We start from the raw sequence: 21,619 nt of genomic DNA, 5'->3' as shown, positions 1-21,619 counted from the left end.
TCGTCGTCGTTCGTGGCAGGTGTTTCGACGTGTTCATTCGTGTTGACTTCGGCGCGCATAGAATTAACCTTACGGGGAGGTTTCTTTCGATTTGCGCGTGCGATAACTTCCTGCTGTACGTTCTGAAGGTTCTGATTCATTGCTGGGTGCGATATTGTACAGAGGTGGTATGGTGTTGGACGCGTTGATGTGAGTTAGGATGAAAATCAGGGTTAGGAGACTGCTTAGTAAGCACTTCTGCTAGGTGGGCTCTCTATAGGATACTCTATCTACGCTCCGCAAATAGGAATCAATCAAACCAATCAAATCAATCAATTTGATGCCTTGAAGTTGATTTGATTGATAAAATCCACCTCTTCGGATTGATTGATTGATTTGGTTGAACCAAATCAAATCAATCAATCTATCAACTTAAGTTGATTGTTCCCCACTCTGTCCTAGATATGAATGCATACTTCCAGTAGTCCTTTTCCTGCACTTTGAAGCTCTAGAAAGAAGGTTCCGCATTCTGAAAATCTAGTTAACGGTGATGGCCGGAAAGGGATTTGGAGCATCGAATCTTTCCGCTCTCGTCTTTGAGTGAGGCTGGAATTCGATATTTACAGAGAAAGCGAAAAGCCTTGACGCGCTCGCAGGCTGAGTGATTTTTACATGGTCAAGCATCCATGTGGGGCTGCGGAGCCGCTGCCACTCTAAACGAACGACTGTCGTTGAGTCCACGTCGGCCTAGTGCTAACCGCAGCTATTGACAATTAGAGGAGATAATGTGTGATCTGCGGCGCCTCAAGTGATAAGGCTTAGAGCAGGGGAATGGTGATTTCGCAAATATGGACATGTTCCATGTGGCTGTGTCGAGCAGAGAGTGCCACAGGGAGCAGATTTTAAGTGGTAATGATACAAGTGGAAGTGGCCTTCCGATAAATTATACGGTTCAAATTTGAAACTGGTGTGGAACGGTACTCGCTTTGGGATGGTTACCTGAGGCGGAACATGCAAGTGGCATAGTAGCGGACGTAGAGGGTGGAACACGCCTACTAAGTGGGGTGCAACCGCTCCGAAGTAGGGGTACGAAAGTTGGAGATAGTACATTCGGCATAGAATATTGGATAAACGGCATTGGAATTTGGATAGTCATCTTTGGGTACAGAATATGGGAAATGGATGAACTAAGCTGATCAACTGAGAAGAATGTTGCAGATGAACATGTCAGCTTCGATACGACTTGGGTATGCATCAGGCTGAGACCCTGCGGTGTGTAGAATACCATCAACACCAGGCAAGGTCCTCGCTTGGGGGTTAAAGAGACTACAACCCATCCCCACCAACGATTGAGAAAGGACCAGTTTCAGTTTGGGTGTTTAAAACTCGATAATTCGTATATAGAAGGTACCAAATGAAGAAATTAGCTGCTGATATGTAGGAAAGCTGACGTCGTTCAGGAACAAATTGAAAAATGACGTGCTCCCGGCTCATTCCTGAGAGTACCGAAGCTTTCCAGAAGCCTGAAAACACTAGCATAGCTCCACGTACTCTGTTTGTGAAACCGTCACAGCGAGTTTAGTTCTGGAGGCAACGCTTAACACTTTCTTTACCTCTTCGCTCTTCGGCAGTAATTTCACAGTTGCATAGAATCAATCGGAAATTGGCGCGCAGATCGGTGGACTCGATGACCTACTGTCAATACATCCTCAGCGCGTATTTCATTCACTCAAGCTCCTCAACTCCCAAAGTATATTCATCTCAGTATCAGTCCCTCTTGATAGCGAAAATTATCGCGAACCGCACACCCCTCCACGAATGGGCTAACTCGCTTGCCAATAACGGAATTGCAACGCAGTCGAGGCCTAGTGATCACCTCCAGAAACAGTCCGACCAAGATGCCAGCAGAGCCGGAACGTTTGACGTGTTGCGGTAATGGCGTTTCCTTGATGTTGCCAGGCAGGGTAGGAAAGGTGGACGGTCCAATTGACTTGCACCCTGCCGTGCCTGCTCATCCGCGGATTTAGCAGGCTGCAAGCTGATTGGTGCAAGCAACATGGCGAGTGCAATGGTCTGTCTCACCCGCGCAGCATCGGCGTAGTGCAACATAGCTCGCGGAGCATATGCCACTCAATCCGAACGTGGCTAAACTACCTTCATCGCAGCCTGCGACTTCAGGTCCGGATTTCCCTTACCTAGGCTCGATCATCACGGGGAAGGCTGGCACTTTAGAGCCATCCCCCCGTTAAACAGCGCTCGTCACACAGAAGGTTGACACTTTAGGGTCATCCCCCGTCGAACAGCGCTCCTTACGGGGAAGACTGACACTTTATGGTCATCTCCCAGTTGAACAGCGCCTCCCCTACGCGGATACGAGCGCTGCCCGCGGTCCGGAGGCCTTCGCGCGCATCAGGCTCGCGCTCCACTGCCTCCAGAGGCGTAGGACTAGTGCATAGCTAATGCAGGACTAGTACATGGCTAATGCAGGTCGTCTTAGCTGGAGCCAATTATGGTGTCGTGAATTCAGCAGGAACGCCACAAGTGCCAAAGATGTGAGAGGAGCCAATGATCTAAGCGTCCATTACAACTATGGGTCCATTACATAATGCTACCTCTGAGCACATCCCCACCTGATATGGGCATATCCCTGCCTGCTATGGGCCCATCCCGACATGCTATGGGGCACAAATGCATATTCTCCGGCGTGGTTTCGAAGCAGAACGAACGCACGCCCCGGTTCAGGCGGAAATCTCGATTTGCTCATTGACAATCACAGTAATCATTGTCCAATCATGAGATGAATGTAGATCCTGAGCTGTCTCGCGGCTCTCATCCATGTCCTCCTGCTACTGTAGGTAGCCAATGAGACTCCACTGCAGCTTGCAAATGGACCGGTCAAGCTGCCTTCTCTTTCTGCAGCATTTCTGCGCGATAACCATCCTCGATGTGGCCGCTCAATAGAAGGTAGAGCACAGTGAAAACACGAGGGCTGTCATCCGCAAATAAAAAGACGGCCTCCCCGCTCTTGGTCTTATCCTGCTCTTTGCTAACCATATTACTTCGGTACTCATCATCAACACGTATCGAACCTCCATCGTCATCGTATGTTTCAGTCAGGTTCTACTATTCATGTGATGTCCGTTGTGGCTCGGTACTGACAGTGACAGCCACTGAACGTCGAGGAAAATGGCTGGAAACCGCTCGAACCAGGTGGACGGGGAGCATAATCAAAGCTCCGGAGAGAGACGGCCTACTACTCAGGATATGGGGGAGATCACTCGAAACGATACCCAGGTACTTCTCTTCCATCCGAAGGCCCATGCTTACTGGTACCCGCGGCTCAGGATTCTTCCGCCCGTTACGGTACTTCAAGCATTAGCTTCCATCAAAGCCTCCAGAAGCTTGACCAGCTTAACCACACCGTCAATGGGCCATACTCGATAACTCGTTGGTTCCTGGAAACCCCTCACGATGAATATTGGACTGCGGTAGCATGCTGCAACTCGGTGGACCAGAGTAAGGACAAGCCTGAGAAAGAAGGCGAGTAGTCGCCACGGCCGAAGTAGCGTCGATGTGAGGTTAGAGTTCCCACATCTCGGAGGAAAGGTGTGGGGCAAGGATGTCGAGGCCGTCGTGTATTAGGGCAGCCGGTGGACTCGCGAATAATCTCTCAAAGTTTCTGCGGGATAGATAGAGATTTTGGATGACTAGCACATGAGATTAGTTGCTCACTGTTATTGGGTTGTTATCTGACGAGTAGAAAAAAATTTGAGGCAGAGCTCACCAAACACTAAGCTGAATCTGGCTCCCCATTTGTGGGGAGCCAGATTTGGCTTGGACCCCCACTGTGCCACGAATGGGCCAATGACGGTTGGTTGAGTTGGAAACCGCCCAACTCGGAAGGGTCTGATTGGAAGGCCATTCGCTTAACACCACGCCCATGCTGCGACCTTGCGCCCCTACCCTGTTGCCGCGATGCTTTCGGCAAGTACTGACACTTTCAAGATGCCAAGCCGCCCTCACCATCATCTCGAAATGCCCGCACACTCGTCATCTTGGTCATGCAGTCCATAAGCACAGCAGCTGGAACACAGTCACGCTGCTCACGTACTCCCACTCGTTGCCGGACGTTGGAGGACCGTGGTTGGCAGTGATCGCATGCAGAAACAGCCAGAGCATGATGCCAGTAGTGCCCGGAGTGTTCGAAGCATTGCAGTAACGTCGTTTCCTCGAAGTTGTTGCTCAACGCAAGAAAGGTGGATGGTCCAATCAGCTAAATTGGCTGCGTAGAACACGTGCTGGGCTGCTGTTCTAGATCGACGGGAGGATAGTTTGGCGCACAGACGCTATTTTCCGCTCGAGGGGAAAATGACGTCTGTGCGGGCGGGAGGACACATCCTTGTATTCCAACCACACAACACCATAACGAGCCCCTGGAAGATCCTTTACATCTAAATGAAGTCGCCGTTTGAACGTTTGTCTGCCCATAGGTGTGATCTCAGAGCTACACAGCGATCTCTTGATTAGTCTGCGCGCTGCTGGGGCCGGTAAGGCTCCCAACGTCGATTGGTGCCTCATTTTGGTGCCAAATTCCACCGCCAGCTTGCTCCCCCGACGTTTATGTTCATGCCCAAAAGTGTCGTATCAGCCATGGTCCCCATGTGAAATATCTGCATATGGAGCGTGCTAAAACGGGGCGAAAGATGAATTCGCGTACGGGAAATACGCTAAAGCGAGTAGGAATGCATGAATTCTGAGAATGAGGCCAGGACGAGCCCTCTTTCAGTGACGTGTAAGTGATACCAGTGCGGCACGGTGAGATAGGGGTGATTCATCCATATCCGGGGAGCCCCCCCACTAGGTATAAAGGCTAGCCACTTCCGCGTGTTGGACGCTGAACACATACGCTCAACTCCTTATCATACCTCACAGATCCTTCGTCGGAGCCCAGATTTCATTACCGCACTCGTATTCGAATTACTTTCTTCAGAAAGACGCTGTCCGCGTCCCCGAAAAGTGGCCAGTTTCTCCACAGACAACATGACTAGAGCCAATGCATACCTAGCGGATGTCGCAAACGGGGTCAATGGAGAGACGATCCAGACCTCTGAAGCCGTAACCCCTCGCGCGGCTGAGGCCGAGGTTGCTTCAACCGGAGCGGAGAAAGTTGCAGGAAGAGTATTTCTCTCTCATACTCCTCTCTCGAGATTGTAACGCTAACAAATGGTGCAAGACAACGAATCCGTTAGCGGATGATAGCATTGCAAGAGCCCACTTCAGTGAGCGATTCCAGCAGCTTGATCAAAACAGCGAAGTGCCCTACTCCATGACTCAGTGGCTCTCGGAGAGCCGACATGATGGTTACTGGACAGCTGTTGGACGCCTTGACAAGGTCGACCATAATGGGAAAGGGTCCGGGAAAGGAGGAGACGCTACCGAGGAGGACACAACGTAGGTTCCAAGGTCACTGGTGGTCCAGATATCGATGTAGAGGCAGTGTACTTCAGATAGTCGTAGTGCTTTTAAAATACAAGGCTAGTCTTAGCATTAGCGCTGAAGTCTCTGAAACCCTTCACAGCTGTCCGCCAATGCTTCGATGATTGCAATCAAAACCCTCGTTGATGCTGCTCATAATCAAATCGTTGTAAAATGCGTAGAGAATTGACTTACTATCCCACGAGTACTCATAAACTGCCACACGGAGGTTTTCCAGGGTCGACGACTTTTCGAATTCCGCCAGATTTCAGTTTCCTCTTCCCCCTACCAGACCCGAAGTATCTAAAAGCGGCGCTGGATGATTAGCAGGCCCTTCCCTTAGCAACCTTCCAAGAGAGGTGATGGTGCAGTGATGCTTTCGGCATGCCGTGATAGTTTCCTGACTATGAGGGGCCCGACCGTATTTCGCAATGCCATCATACTCTCCATCCTGATCAGGCATGCGATGAGCAGTCGTTCGAGTAATCTCAAGCCGCTGACGTACTTCCGTTGAGTGTCGAGAACCCAAGCTCAAAGATTATAATCCTTGAACTTGCGGGGGAGTCACTAGATCTGTGGGAGCCGTGGATGTGGCAACACCATCTTTTTGTCCCGCTCTCAGGCTCCCGCTGGAGACCCGGATCGTACGTCAAGAAGTTGCTACCACATCCAAGGCGAACTTCCCACTCAGTAAATAGAAGACCATCACGACTGAGCTTGCAGCAAGTTGCCTTCTCTTGCCCTGCCTGATGTCTGCGCGATAAGCTGGCCGATTTAACTGTACACTTGAGGGCAAAAATGGGACAACGTCACAGCCCTCCTGAGACCCAAATAATGGGATAAAAGCGCGGTGGCCCACTTAGCTCCAGTCTGAGGAATGCTTCCCGCTCAGCGCTGATTCTCGTCTTGCTGAGAACTTTTGATGCCACGACTAGCCGGCCTTTCTTAGCTAGTTGCTCGTTTCCTACGTCTTTCTGTACATTGTCATTATCTTTGAGGGGCAAGGTAAGCTCCTGAATGCTGAAGTGTCTGGCGCCTGGTGTAAACACTAACGAATTCCGACCCGAAAAGGTAGCATGGCTAAGGAACACGCAACTCAAAAGATTGCTAGGAAGGCCGAAGTTGCTGGAGGAGAAGGTCTACCCTCTCTTGAAGCCCAAATTACTGGAGAGATCTTCGCTGAAGATGTTGCGAAGGTAAGAATCTTCGAAACGTGCAGAGACTGCCCACTTACGATATTGAGTCTATGCAGGAAGTACAGATCCGAGACGATGGCTGGCCCCGCGGCAAAGACGTTACGATTGAAACCAAAGTGTGTAATCCCAATGATCTCAGGAGATTCAGATTGCTGACAGAGATGTCATTCTTGGGGATCGCGGTCTACCGCTGGTTCAAACCCGAACGATTAGAGCCTCAGAGCTTTCAACCACCAGTGCTGCTACGGGGATACAGTACTAGGTCATAAGTCTGGGCACACGAATTTGATGACTACTTGGCTCAATTCTTGCTCACTCGACACCACTGTGAGAAGCAGCCCAGCTAGTAAGCAGCTAATCAATCAAGAGGCAGTCTAATTTGCACTTCTTGAAGCTTGACATCGCGCGTGGGTTCTTGAAATTCCATGGGGGTACCCCAAGCAGTGGTAAAAGCGTGTCAGTGTGTGCACAAACTTATGACCTATTACAGTGCGATCAGATTCTGGAGAAGGGGCAGTCATATTCGATGACTCGATGGCTTCATGAAACGGCGGAGCAGGAGAACTGGAATAATTTTAGTCGTGGCGAACGTACATGAACTGCGGTGTCAGTTTCCTGAACTTTACTACTTCTATACCTTCTACTGGAACGGAATTTGATTCTCTTGCCTAACCTCGGTGATATTTAAACTGCACAGTGATCACTTTTAGTTAGGCAGATATGCGTGCCTTTATGGCCTCCCGCAACTTTCAGAGACAAGTTCGTCAACGCCCTAACACACTCTTTACGCCGAAATCCTGTCTGGGATGTCCACGGGGTCTCCAAAGCCCATCATATGGTTGAATTCAGACACCACGATGCAGAATATGCGGATCGGGTTGCTGGCAGTCGATATTAAAAGGTGTGAAGAGCACTCAGGAGCCTCGTCGGACGACTAGATCGAGAAAGGATCAGGCTGAGACGTGCTATTCCCACGAGACTCCGCCAGGATTGCTATGGTGGGTCTGCAGGCACGCAGGTTAGGACGCTTCATTCGCTGCGTTAGGGTTCGATTGGGCAAATGCTTACCGGTGGCGCGCTAAACTCTGCTTGCCGAACTAAATACATAAATTTAAAAGTGGGCCTCTAATCGGGCAGTCTAAATTTCTACTGCGAAATTTAGCGTTGTAGCCACGGCGTAGAGTCTGGGGACTGATTGGGTAACCTCGTAACTGAGACACGCAGATACCGCTCCCCGACGAGAAAATCTCGCTATGGGGCACATGAGATGCCAACAACGCTGCCATTCAGCCAGGTTGCCTTTTCTTCCCCTGCACCATCGTGTGAAGATAAGCAAATGCAAGAAGCAGTATTGGCGTGCAGGGTCCAGTGAGGCAGACCAGTGCAAGGCATAAAATGGAGCCCTCTCGCCCCAGTAATTAATTACCTCCAACATTCTCGATCAAGTTCTAGACAGAAGCCGTGTTCTTGATCTACAGTATGCTCCTTGAATGAAGTACTTGTACCCAATCCTGACATTGAATCAGTCACTAAACTAAAAAACAAGATGACCCACAACAACGCGCCTAAAGCGAATGGGGAGAAGAGCGGACCCATTGGAGAAAATGTGCCCTCGGGCTCTCAGACTCTGACTGGTCTAGATGAAGTGGTGGGAGACACTGTCCGGGTAATCCTAACCCAAAGCGACCCAAAGCGACAGCTAACGATCAGCTCAATTGAGAATAGGGCTCCTCCATCCACGAAAATATGCAGCCGAGCACTAGAAGCGTTGTAACTTCAAGCGTAGACTTCCTTCAAAGTCTCCGCCAGCTTGATCAGGGCGCCGTTAGGTCGTACACCTTAGCCCGCTAGAGTACCGAGACTCCAAACGAAGAACACTAGAATACTGTAGGGCGACTCAATGCGGACAATGATGTCAAGGACGGCCATGCGAAGCCTTGAACTTCTCGTGGCCCTTTGCGCCATCCAGATTTGGCCGGAATGATAGGTCGCGATCGAAATTGATGTCGTGCCGTAGCTTGATTTTTTCTATGATATTGTGGATGTCGAGTTCGTTGAGCGACTGCTTTGTTATGGGCGGGTGTAATCCAGCTGCAGTCGTGGTCTCGCGCCCATAGCTTCAGCTGTGATTCGTCGCTAAACTGCGCTTTCGCGAAGTGTAGCTAGCGGCACTCCGATCTGTATAGATATCGAATGTACTCGGGTTGGATTACGGTTCATAGGAAAACCTTTTCGGTAGTCTTTAGATTGTGAAACGTTTTGTCTTATGGTAGTTCTTGTCTGTATACTAGGTGACTTGTGTCGGTGACTTCGGTCGTGAAGCCGTTGTATCAATGTTGGCGGAATGAAAAGACCAGATCTGATTCTTCAAAGTGAACCCGGATCGCATTCTGTTATTGCGCACCGATGCGGGATGGTTGAATGGGTGATTCAGTTCACAGCGTACCGAGACCTTTTATCCACGTGATCTGCAAGTCAGGTAGTAGATGGGGAATAGTTCTAATTCTGCCGGGCGGTGAGTGACACGCCCCTCAAATAGATCAGCCCAGAGATACCTTGCCAAGGTTCCCAACACCTCTTCTTGTAATTTTGCTCCAGATACATCCCCCGCACGAGCTTTGTGGACCGGTGAATTTAAGGTTGAAGGGCAAGGCCATCCATTCCCCTCACAAATATGTCTGCCGTTCAAGGCGTTGTGATCAACGGCAACCCGGGATAGGTTGTGAGCCCGGGTTGTTCACGACATCCGCATGATGCAAAGCGGTTCTAGTCTCTCAATAAAGCCTTCATAGACGCACCTCGATGCCCTTGGTAGGCCACGAAAGCCGTTACTCCGTGTCGCCTCGTTTTCACCGCCCGTCTGTCATTGTCCATTTTACGCTCTCTTGGTCCCGTCTCCTCGACATAAGATCGGTGTGAGCAGGCAATACCCTTCTACTGGTTACACTGATGGGACATGCCGTCGGGTCCTCCGATGGCATGTCGAAGCGCGGACTGACCACCACCAATGACTGACGGCACCTACCGAGGGAGCCCGACCCCGGAGCGGCACATCCCCACTCTTTCAGCAAGCAACTTAGCATGGGCGACAATGCATCCGTCTTTCGTCGAATCATCATTGGCGTTTTACTCAAGCGCAACGCCTCCATAGCTTCATGCTGGCACTCAGGCTATGATGCGCAGTCTGAAATCGCGCTAAAACGGGGCGAAATGCAGCAAAACTGGCGACTTGTGTCGGGGACGTCGACAGTGAAGCTGCAATACCGATAGCACTGGAAAGAGGAGAATAGATCGGGTAACCTGAACTAAACCTCGAACATGTCCAAGCACTGTGCGCCAATGCGGGATAGCCGGGTGCGTCGTGCGTTCCGTTATGGATAGCGTAAAGGGCCACTTCAAAATTGCGGGCTTCGCGTCCAGGCCGAATCCTAAATTCGACTTATCGTGTTAGAAGCAAAGCTTTCTTTGGCACCCCAGGAGAGATGCTTGTTAAGCCTTCTTCCCTCTTCAATCGCTGTTGTCGCCTCCGACTTCTCAAGGGGGCACGAAGATCCCAGGGGTGTGGTCCGTGCGCGAACTTGATGTGCTCACCACGGTGGCAACACTTGATATCCCGTGAATACCAATTCCCTGCACTGCAGCAACGCATGGATCGCAAGCTTGGCATTCCCACGACACCTGCGCAACTTGACCGACACCTGCACGGGCGCCGACACCAATGGCTGAGGATGCACCTACCGAGGGAGCCCGGCCCTAGAGCGGCACATCTCCCGGTTTTGAGCAGGCATCTTAGCACGGGACGACGATGCATCTGTTTCCATCAAATCAAAATCGATGCTTGACTCGAGGCCGACCCGAGGTCGACTTCTCCACAGTTCCACCCTAACGCCATCCCGAAATCGCGCCCTCGTGGCTATTCGACTCTGGTGTTTGCCTTCTTTGTCATATGGAACCTAGTAAACGTACACCACTCTTGCTTAGCAGGAATGTACACTACTCGTGCTTAGCGGGTATGCGGGTGCCACGCGGGATAGATGACGTTGTGAAGTTTTCGTAATGGGGAAGGGGCTGGCGGAAAAGGTATCTGAGGCGACCTGTCACAGCATCCCGAACTTCTTATGGGCCCGAGTGCCTCATCAATCCGACGCGAATCTCTCACCGCTGTCCTTCTGGAGGAGCTGTATTGTTGCCCAGCGGTCCACTCCTTCATCAACGTCGCCCAACCCTTGCCTACAGTACTCCTTTTGAAGAGCCTCTTAGCTAGCGTTTCATGAGATGTTCGCCCAAGCATAAAGGCAGCCTCCCCACGCATTCTGGGTGTTCATCTGATCTGTTCGTCGTCCCAGAAGCTCCCGTACACCGAAGTCTCTTCTTTCATATTTTTTTCCGGATACCAAGGTATGTTGCTTTGTGGGCACCTATGATTTGGCATTGTTGCCCGGCGCTGACAGCCTGCAATCAGACGATATGACCGCAAAGCCGCTGAACGGTGCCAATGAAAGGAGCTTGGAAGAGGATACGGGGTCTTCTCCCGCTATCCAGGCCAGAGCGCTGTCACCTAGAATCGCACAAGCTACAGCCAGCGTATGTTTGTTGCCAAAGACTGTCATCCACGATCCGAGTTGCCAGTGCTGACGAGCATCCCCGCGCGGTTCAGAATCTTGAAGCCAACAGCAGCCCGGTAGCTTCTTCAAGCACCAGCTTTCATCAAGGTCTCCGCCACCTGAACCGAAACGCGGAAGAACAATCTGCAACGACTCGTTGGCTGTCGGAAGCCCCGGAGTATGAACACTGGACCGCAGTTGCGCGGCTAGGTAATTCAAAGCAGGACCAGAATACCACAAGCGACGTCGACGGGAAACCTGATATCTAAAGGTCGTAGGCGGGTTGGGCTCGGTGGGAATCAGATAGTTGGACTGCTTGCGTGAGGTTCGCATTTTGTGGACTTCCCGCTTGTGTCGGAATAGGTCGCGAATGGAGGTGACGTCTTGTGAATCTCGCGCTTGTGCCGAAGGAGGTTGCTGATAGAGGTGGCGATTTGAGGTTTCTTCAACCAGAAAAAGATTTGTCCATGCTTCTCGCCCACGTGTGTTATGGAATTCTGCTATGCTACTCTTGTTTGCACACGGCAGTGCAACAAGCCCTTCGGTTCTGGACCAGGCCTCGCGTCCTAAATATGCTAAGAGACCGTTGAGTTAATTGCCCAGTCTTCGAAATTTGGATTGGATTTCGCGTTCCAATTTGCCCTGGAACTGCAGTGATGACTGAATTTCTTAAGCGAGATAGTGCGATCTGTGGACTTCGCGGGTTGAGAATACCATGCAGCCTCGCAGCACACGGACAAGCGTTCGCGGGCGGCGGCCACATCGTTATCGGAGCGTAGCGAAAGCGGGCATCGAGGGCGGATTTCGGGGGTAGCAAGACCTCGTATTGCAGCTGCTCCTTGCCCTTGCCGCTTTGTCGATGGAGGTCGTCGGTAGGGGTGTTAGGAGAACGCTCCAAGATACTTCCTTCTGAGTTAGGTTATTCAACTTTACGCCAATTTTCATGGCTGCAACTGGCCACATGCTGGAGAGTGCGCTTTTGGACTCATTTGCCTCACGTGATCAACTAGCCAATAGCTAGCTGGCTAAACTCCCGAGTTACGAGTTTGGCAACGTAGAAAATTTACTGGCACTTCATTCAGCACTGTATATGTGTGATTGTTTTCTGGTGCATACAACACTCGGCACGTCTTAAGAATAGAACTGTAGGAGGTAATTCGAGGATCTGTGCGGGGAACCACAGTAACCCCCCAGAATGATCCCGGAAGTCAATTCTTTGGCGTGAATGGATACAGGCTGCAAGGCTGAACCGTCGTTAGGTCTGATTGGCTACCTTTATGTTGGAACTGTGGCCCGTGAGCGCTGACGCTGCGCCTTACACTGACCTGCACTAAACATTCAAGAAAGGAGATCGATGCGAGGGACGAATAACGAGGCGCGGATGTGGCATTTTGTGCATAAAGGGCAAGGGAATTGCCGATTCTGAGAGGCGAGGCCTTGGTTTTGTTCGCCGGTGTGCGGGGCGTACAGGAGCATCTGATTCGTTTCGCGGGTCCAACAGTGGAGGCCACTGAGGTGGAGGCTTTCATGGAGCGTCAAGAGCACCTGCAATTTCGGCTGCGCGCCATCTCGCACCCGGCGCCATCCCGGCTCGGCGCACTGCAGCTCGCGCGGTCTTGGCTGCAGCGCGCGCACCCACCTGCAGGGATCCCCGCCGGACGATCAGCCATGCCCGCATCTCCACCGAACACGCGCGCAGCCCCATCGCGAGCCCTACGGCTAAGGGCCACTGCCCGAAAAGTCGTGGCCACGCAAATAATGATCTTTGTTTGAACAGGGGTAACTCAACATGCAGTGAAGGGAATTTCTCCAAAGCTAAGAACGAAGCCTTTAGAGGAATTTTTATTCAACCTCCAAGTTTTACAGACATCTGATGATCAGTGGTTGCGAGATCAATCGTTCAAGTTGATAACGTTGGTGGGCTCGGGCCATCTGTGGTGTTTGGCGTGGCCACGACCTTTTCGGGTAGCCCTTGGGCGATCACCTCGGGCAGGGGCTTCGAGGCAAATCTAGAGGGTGCGGCGCTAGAGTTGCAGATGCTCTCAGAGATGGTGACACTGGATTGCCAATCCCTGGTGATCGTGCAGGAGGTGACATGCCCGGTGTCAAATGGTCCGTTCTACCGTCTGCTGTCAGCTCGATATAACAGCATTCCATGGCGGCAAAGCCCCTATCTCGTCAAATGGAGGGCCAGGTCGGATACAAGCACACCCCTATGAAAAGTCGAAGTGTGCTCTCCTTTCTTCGCCCTTGCCCTTTGGACGCACCAAATTTGGAAGCCCGCAGCTTCAATCTGATCGTCATCCCGCATTTGCTGCAGCATGAGCCAGGGTCGTGAGGTCCAGGTGCCTTCTTTGACAGCGTGCAGCCGGAGAACATTTGTTGGCTGGCGTAGGGCACCACCGAAGGGATTATGGAGAGCAATTGAGGGCGTCGGGACGGCGTCTCAACAGCGGCTGGTGGAGAGACTATCAGACGACCTGCCACATCATCCAGGTCTTTGCATGAGGTCGCAGGGTGGATGGCACATGCGGCAGCCGTGCCCAACTCATGAACTGCAACTGGCGCAAGAGAGGGTTGGGATATCGCCTCACCGATCGAATGGTTGCAGAAATGCAGGCGCGAGCTGCGAACCGTCGTGCCGCTGGCAGCATAAGACTCAGGGTGTCCCGTACGAAGGTGGGCATCTCTTGAACTTATCCACCACGTCAGTTTTCTCTGGCCTTGCTCATTCAAGCTCGACTACAGACACTGCCTCTCTCTTAAACAATGTTTCGACTGTTGCAATCGATCCTGAACCTGACGGAACTAAAGAACATCACCGAGACAGCCGCGCCCGTTGATACCGCGCCGAATGGCAGAACTCCTCAAATGGAGCGAAAGGTATGTGTGTGTTTTGATGCCATCTCCCTCACGGATAACTGAGCTCTTCATAGCCGGATGTTTCCTCCAAAGACATTAACAGCTATTCCATGGCGCGATGGCTGGATGAGAAGCCGAAGGATGAGCCATGGAGCACTGAGGGCTTTGGCAGCCGAATCGATGAGCAACCCGCGAAGGCCCCGACCGATGGTCGCGAAGCCTTGAAGGAACGAAGCCTCCATGTTGCGCTTGCGATTCATTTCTTTTTGGCGTACTGGCCTATGAGCGCATGGTGAAGCTCCTGATATGACTGAGTAGTTTTTTTGAATTGATATGAGGGAAGGGAAAGAAGGACGACGGTCACGTAGAAGTAAAGCTCGGGAGACGGACACGAGATGGAAGAAAAACATGATGAATGAAGACCTACATGGATGAATGCCATACCTCTAACGGTGATTCTGCCTCCTCCTCCTCCGCCTCCTCCGCCTCCGCCTCCTCCTCCACCTCCACCACCACCGCTGCCTCCTCCTCCACCGCCTCCTCCATAGCATATGCCTTACTGTCCGTTTCTTTGTGGATATCCTCAGCATTAAACACTCCTACTGATGACGACATCTTCGACTGTATGGCGCGCCAATTGATGGATGGAGGCTTTGCCGGGAGGTTGTCACCAGCGTACTGATAGAATCCAATCGGAGCACCTTGCTTGTCTGATCCACTCATTCCGATTGGTCTTTCGTGAAAGACCCCCAAAAGGTTGCCCATCAGCGGGTTAAGGCTCCGTGATAGTGATACTCCGGGGCGACGGATCCGGGATACTAATCGACTACTGAGGATTACTAGCATCGCGTTCATTTCTTTACTTCTCGGTACCATGTCGACAGCGCCCAGCGCCTTCCGCCTCCCCTACCAGCATATTCATTATGGAGCTCCAAGAAATCTTTAGTATCCACTTGGGTCTCTTTCACATACACCCTGCTCAGCTTCCGTGCATACTCCAGCAGGCTCTATCGTCTGGCGATAGAGCACGCGACTTTGTGGTCAAGGTTTCTGGGTCCAGGCTGCCTTGCTGCTTCTCATGTCTCAATACGAAGCAGTGGTATCCGTATTTGAAGGGCTTGAGAGATCAAAGAAGCTTACAACAACAATCCGTAACTGGGTACACGTCGATTAACGCTAGTGTTGACGAGGAATGCGAAGCCGGAGATGACTACGCTACGGATGGGGAAGATACGATCTGCTTGGACTATAAAGGCACTGTGCTAAAGATTTTGGAAGAGATTTGGATGAAGACGACAGTAGCGGGTGTGCTGTGCGTTTGTCGATGGGGGCATTAGGGCCAGTCGCCAAGATTAGAAAATGTGAGCGTGTTTGGAGCGAGTCGTACCTGCTTCTTGTGATAAAGGGCACCTTAAATTATCCAAGCAAATTACACACAGCAACGCCTTTGTGTTCTCTTGTCAAGGGCGTATCGCCATCCTTTGAAAGAGGGTACTGAAGTCTTGCATAGCCGACTCGAGACGGCCAGAGAGCGACGTTATAGTGCCTGGATCATTTGGTTTAGCCATGTATAGCATGCCCCCGAGAAGCGTGGGGGCTATCTCCGAAAAAGCCTCGTGCGGTCTCTGGAAAGTGTGTGAGTAGTCTTCGAAAACTACGCTACCGGCGATGCAGCCTCTGAGATCGATGGCTTCGAATGATGTCGAATAGCCAGAAGGCAACCGCATCATGCACGCTGCGATACATGTTGGAGCGCGCATGGAATGTGGTCATGTGACTAAATACGAGCGAGTGAAGTCTCGCATTCGACAGCCTTGCAGCAGTCCCGAAAGCTCGGGTGCCGGATAGGCGGCGTAATTTCGCACTAATTGCTGGCTTTTTACTGTTCGAAACCTGCCAATCATGTATCGTGGCTTTCGCCTCTTCCTTTCAAGTCCCTTATTACATGTATTAGCGCAGTAGAATAGATCGATCACGGGGGTCATCCAATTACAATAACTCACGTAGGTGACCTCCTTCATCATTGTGGGACACGAGGAGGGCCAATTGAAGGTAAGCCCAGCGTAGCATCAATAGTCGGTCAGCTTGAGATTGATTGAGATCGTGCTGCTTGCCAGGTCCATTTAGAAGTCCAAGCCTTGAGACACATGGCCGTCGGCCATACCATTCGGAGATGTTTAATATTGACGACCCCAAACACGGCTGTGTAGAAGGATGTGGCACCATGGACGGCGAGCGACACTTTCAAGAATTGGCAGCACGCTAGTGAGCCGGGGTTGATGCATGGCGCTTCTTTAATGGCGTTCGAAGAGCTGTGGCGGTAAAGACGGCCGCAGCAGGGTTCGGACCTATGTCAGACACCCCACGAAGTCTTCCAGCTGCAATAGCGAGTGCCTGCTAGGATGCTGTAGTCTAATTTCGGGAAGAATGTATGGGCGATCTAGCTAGGCCAATGCTTTTTCTGGAACCGAAAATAGGGCATCGATACATTGACCGGCCGCATTTGTGGATGGATCTCTCAACGTGAGCATGCAATTGGTGTACGTGGATACTGGGAATGGTAAGCGTTTTGAAATAACAGGCCTTCTGAATACAAGAAGCCGATTGACGTTGGGAGGCTCCTAGCTGCAGAAGTATAAGAGGCAAGCGTCCAGCTCATCCTTGGTGTCCGACCATTAGCTTCTCACCACCACTCGCAGCTTTCAGCCTTCCCTACTCAAACTCTCTTCGCACGTTGGTTTTTTTTAACTTGAACACCGATCTGATTACCACCAGTTCAAGTCATGGCACAAGAAAAGCGCACCAAAGAGGCTACCGGTCCTCCAGGAGCCGCAGTAGTCAGTTCTTCTCCTGAAGAACAAGGCCCGGTTCGTGGTCCTTGTATCCTTCGACACCTTGCGCTGACACAGCGTGCTAATGGCAGAAGAGCTCGACTAAAAGCGCGGAAAAATACTCCATGGCTCGATGGCTAGGAGAAACACCAAAAGATGAGCCTTGGAGCACGGAGGGGCGGGGTAACTGGCGCGACGAGCAAAAGACGGCGCAAAATTCGGTCGCAGCTGTTGAAGATCAGTCGTCTAAGTGATGGAGCCTCAATGTCTGGGGCACTATTTCTCTTCTTTGGTGTGGTCCACGAAGGCATAATATGAATCGTAAACGATAAGAAGTAGACGTTGAATTTCAGTTGAGAGAGGCAAAGCGACTTTGAAGTTTACGCACAATTGAGATTCTATAAGTTGAGGTAACAGGAATAAACGTGAAGAATCAAGGCACCTCAGAGTACTGGCGCGCTGATGGTGAAGCAAGCTAACATGGAAACATCACTCACCTCACCAGCTTCCCAGTGGGAGAGGAACACCGCCGCTGCCGCCTTCGCTCTCCATCCTCCTTGATTCCGCGATGCTTCCCTGCGCTCACGGGCTTTCGTGTTCTGGAGCTTCAAGGGGGATGGGGCCGAAAGAAGCGCGGGAGGAGGTAGGCGAGCTACAAGGGCCGATTACATTCGACGGTAGAGGCGGTCTAAGATCAGGCGCGAGGTGTGGACAGATGGAATTGATGGGGTGACGGTGAGGGAGTGGAGGTTCTCAGCGGAGGTGAAGCTTGATGGTGACGCACAGGCCGCCGAGTCGGAGCTCGCAAACAGTACGGATGGCCTATTGCAGATATGAATTCAAGATAATTTCTCAGTGTGAAGGAGTCCGAAGGAGTCTAGACACCTACTAGAATGTTGGTCCATAGCTATAAGGACTTGCCTACTGCATTTAATGCCCAGGTCACGTTCCTAACACGTGATTTGTGCATGAAGTCGCCTCGTCAAAATCGCGGTTGGACAAGGAATTAAACAATTTTTTTTGGAAGGCTAGTCGATTTGCATCCCTCTGTAGCTCCAAATCAAGCTTCGACGGTGCATGATATGGATGTGATGTAGTTGAAAGACGCTCATGACCGGCCAAGGGGCCCTTCCTAGCCCAAGGCCGACGTCAGCGGGAACTGAAGCTTGATGCAAGCACATGCCAGACGCGACCCCAATCCCACCAGTCCCGCCATCTGCAACACCGCCGTCAACACTCTCTAACTATCGTCACTCATTCTTCCTAGCCTTCCCCAGTTTGACCTCCACGCTCTCCATTTCTTCTACTGTCGATACCCTCCGCCTCTCGCCACAATTCCCCGCCACGCCCACCTCCTCACACTCCTCCGCGACGCCCTCCGCACCCCTTACCTCGACCCCAAAACACGCGCCGCTGCCCAGCAACTCCTCCCACAGTCCGCCCGCTGGCTGCTGAACACCAACGACACGGGCGACCCGCCCACCGCGAGCATGTCGACGCCCGAGAACAAGGGCTACCTCTCTGCAGGCATCGGGGCTTTCTCGCCCTGGACCTCGCGCAGCAATACGCCGAAAGCGCCGCCGAGTCCGCGGGAGCCCAGAGAGAGCGAGGCGTCGAATGCGTCCGAGGCCATGGGAGGGCCGCAGAGGGGAGGCGATCATACCATCAGTCGGCGGCATCGGTTGAGTCTGAGGAATTATCCGCGGGACTGTCCGGCACTGGCTGTGCAGTGGTATCATGCTATTGATGTCAGTATACACCGTGCTTGGCTGAGAGATTTTGAAGGTATCTGGAAGTGCCAATGCTGATATTGCGGTGTTGCAGATTCCCAAGCGTAAACCACTAGCTACCAAGACGCCTTTACCCTCCGACGAAAAGCCTCCGGCACCAAAGAAATGGGCGCAGTTCTCCCCGGGCGACTCGAGGGCAATCGAAGTGGCATTCCAGAAGTTGGCGGACGAGGTCGATATTGCGGATCAGAGGGCGCTGAATATTCCAGGGAGTCCACGTCCTCGACCGAGGGAGCATCAGGAATCCTCAGATAAGGATGGAAGGGTGAAAGTACCGGTGAATGAAGACTTCCTCTTTGACGTTGATGTCGAGGCGAGAGAGTTGGGTCCGGCATATTGGCTGGGTCCGGTATATGAGGTGCGACGTGGGACTTGGTTCTATGGTGAGTTTAGCTTGAAACCTGAATTGAAGCGCGTTGCTAACATTTTCACAGACAATACTGGACTCCCATGCGACGAGAATCTTGCAACTCAACTTGAAGAAGGTTATCTCAAGCTCAGGCCATGGAAGTTTCCCCAGTCAGAGAAGCGCTCGGTATCGCAGCCACGTTCACGTCCACAGTCATTGAGAGCTGCTCCTGGAGACGATTACCGAAAGGCCCTCAATGAGTCTAGGTCGAATCCGATAACCCCAAAATCCTCCTCCGACAACCTGAAAGCTGAGTCGCCGTACGCCGCGAGTGATGCTACTGGAGACGAATCATCACCACCTCATGATCAAATGAAAGCCCATCGACTTTTTGGGACACACATGAACTCGGTTGTGACCTATCAGAACGCGACGACAGCGTGGCTTTTGACAGATGATTTCCTTTCAAGGATGAGTAGCACCGTCTACCAGAGATTCGCCGGCGGCGGACATTTCGCGGGCGTCAAACTCACTCGCGGTTCTTCTAGCATGAACAAGAAGAGCAGAGACGACGACCGACCGGGAACGTCTAGCTCAACGTCCGATGATGCATCCGAGCCGAACACCGAACGCAAACCCGAAGTCAAGGTCGACACTGATGTTTCGGACGCAGAGGAAGACGACCCCGCACAGTCTCCTTCAGAAGCCCGCACAAAGACCCTCGCGAGACATATGTCGTCTCTAGTTTCGTCATCGCAACCGGAAGATCCTGCCAAGCAAGAGGAAGAAATCCGGAAACGAGATGAGAAGGAAATCCGTGATGACTACCAGGACCAGTCGGGCGAAGAGCAAAGACGTGACATTGAGCATCTGCTTCTCGTTACCCATGGTATTGGACAACGTCTTGGGATGCGTTTGGAGAGTGTCAACTTTGTCCACGACGTTAACACTCTGAGGAAATCCCTCAAAGGCGTCTACGCCAACTCTACCGACCTTCAAGCTCTCAACGCTGAAGTCGACAGGCTGCCAAAGAATTGTCGCATTCAAGTCCTCCCAATCTGCTGGAGACATCTCCTCGACTTCCCTAAGCAGAGCCTGAAGCACAATCGCAAAGAACACGACCTCGGTGATCTCGATTTTGATGACCAGGATTACCCAAACCTTGAAGACATCACCATCGAAGGTGTTCCCACCGTCCGCAACCTCATTACTGACCTTGCCCTCGACATCCTCCTGTATCAAAGCCCCGCATACAAAGGGCATATCTCTCGCATCGTGCTTCAAGAATGCAATCGCATCTATCGTCTCTTCCGCGAACGCAACCCCTCCTTCAACGGAAAGGTAAGCCTGGTGGGCCACTCCCTCGGTTCCGCCATTCTCTTTGATATCCTCTGTCACCAGAAAGACGATACCCCTTCCCACTCCCAAAATCACAAGCACCGCCGTGCTACCGACGACCACATGAAACTGGACTTCCCCGTTGAGGATTTCTACGCCCTCGGGTCTCCTCTTGGCCTTTTCCAGATGCTGAAAGGGCGAACTATTGCGGCTCGTCAACCATCCGCATCGCATTCCCCCGCCGAAACTCCGGGTGAGGGCTACGATGACCCGTTCGTCTCGCCAACTGGCAAATCAAAGGCATTCGAGATTACGACCAGTCGTCCGAAGTGCAATCAGCTCTTCAACATCTTCCATCCCACTGATCCCATCTCCTACCGCATCGAACCTCTCATTTCTCCGGCAATGTCTGCGCTAAAACCCCAACCCCTCCCCTACACCAAGAAAGGTATCTTCGGCGCTCCAGTAGGCCACGGACTGACCGGCATCGGCGCGCGCGTTGGCCAGAGCGTGTCAGGACTGTGGACGAGCTTGAGCTCAGGCATCGCCTCCAGCCTCATCAACCGCAGCCTCGGAATCACAGGCGAAGACGCCGTCAAACTCAACACCGCGCAAGCACAATCCTCACGCCCCTTGTCGATCGGCGCCGGGACAAACATCACAGCTGGCGGCGTTATTCCTACATCAGGTAAAGAACCGGACCCCGCGTTCATCGTTGATGAGCGGAAGCGTCGGCTAGGCGAAGACCCTATCACGGCCGGAGAAGTTGGCGAACATCCCCTTACCCTCATCGACACAGAGATCGAGACCCTCTTCTCAGGCTTCCACAAACGCACAAGAAGCCAAACAAGTGAAGACGCGAGGGACACCAGAGAGTCGCTCGAGTGGCAAGAATTAGAGGAAAAGAGCAGGCGGCTGAGGAGGGAAGAGGCTAAAGTAAGGGCACTCAATGGGAACGGCCGTGTGGACTATAACATCCAAGAAGGCGTAGGTACTCTTTCGTTACGTGTTCTGAAGACGCCAGGGGGGCTTTTGGGAAGAATACTGCTAACAGTCATGAAGGCGTTTGACATAAACATCTACCAGAGCATCGCGAGCCACTTGACGTACTGGGCGGATGAGGACGTGGGGCACTTCATCATCTCGCAGTTGTTGGCCAGGCATAGGGTCTTTAAGGGGAAGGAGGGGAAGAAGG

General features: G+C 52.0%; 4 protein-coding genes across 4 annotated transcripts in view; 1 reads left to right on the top strand and 3 right to left on the bottom strand.

The window, feature by feature from the left end:
• Positions 1-10,505: 10,505 nt before the first annotated feature.
• BDZ99DRAFT_469104 (uncharacterized protein) lies at positions 10,506-11,739 on the bottom strand. Its single transcript, XM_033721423.1, has 2 exons — positions 11,113-11,739; positions 10,506-11,048 (listed from the first exon to the last, which is right to left on the bottom strand). Exons 1-2 carry the CDS (start codon positions 11,585-11,587, stop codon positions 10,972-10,974), a joined length of 552 nt encoding a protein of 183 aa, XP_033569022.1. The 5' UTR covers positions 11,588-11,739; the 3' UTR covers positions 10,506-10,971.
• A 2,800-nt stretch (positions 11,740-14,539) lies between these two features.
• BDZ99DRAFT_527729 (uncharacterized protein) lies at positions 14,540-14,839 on the bottom strand (the record flags this gene model as incomplete). Its single annotated transcript, XM_033726286.1, has 1 exon — positions 14,540-14,839. The coding sequence occupies one exon, from the start codon at positions 14,837-14,839 to the stop codon at positions 14,540-14,542; it is 300 nt and encodes a 99-aa protein (XP_033569021.1).
• Positions 14,840-15,168: 329 nt separating this feature from the next.
• BDZ99DRAFT_208531 (uncharacterized protein) lies at positions 15,169-15,960 on the bottom strand. Its single transcript, XM_033713314.1, has 2 exons — positions 15,504-15,960; positions 15,169-15,271 (listed from the first exon to the last, which is right to left on the bottom strand). The coding sequence occupies exon 1, from the start codon at positions 15,874-15,876 to the stop codon at positions 15,577-15,579; it is 300 nt and encodes a 99-aa protein (XP_033569020.1). The 5' UTR covers positions 15,877-15,960; the 3' UTR covers positions 15,169-15,271; positions 15,504-15,576.
• Positions 15,961-18,437: 2,477 nt separating this feature from the next.
• BDZ99DRAFT_492261 (DDHD-domain-containing protein) overlaps positions 18,438-21,619 on the top strand; it is a gene marked incomplete at both ends in the record, with an annotated part of 3,325 nt that continues 143 nt past the window's right edge. Inside the window, 4 exons of the mRNA XM_033723152.1 lie at positions 18,438-18,695; positions 18,772-19,120; positions 19,172-21,411; positions 21,511-21,591. Coding sequence (XP_033569019.1) covers positions 18,438-18,695; positions 18,772-19,120; positions 19,172-21,411; positions 21,511-21,591 — 2,928 coding nt within the window. The remainder of the gene's footprint in view (positions 18,696-18,771; positions 19,121-19,171; positions 21,412-21,510; positions 21,592-21,619) is intronic.

The sequence above is a fragment of the Mytilinidion resinicola genome (assembly GCF_010093595.1).
Source record: "Mytilinidion resinicola strain CBS 304.34 unplaced genomic scaffold BDZ99scaffold_34, whole genome shotgun sequence".
NCBI classification, from domain to species: domain Eukaryota; kingdom Fungi; phylum Ascomycota; class Dothideomycetes; order Mytilinidiales; family Mytilinidiaceae; genus Mytilinidion; species Mytilinidion resinicola.
This window is presented reverse-complemented; position numbering and strand designations above follow the sequence as displayed.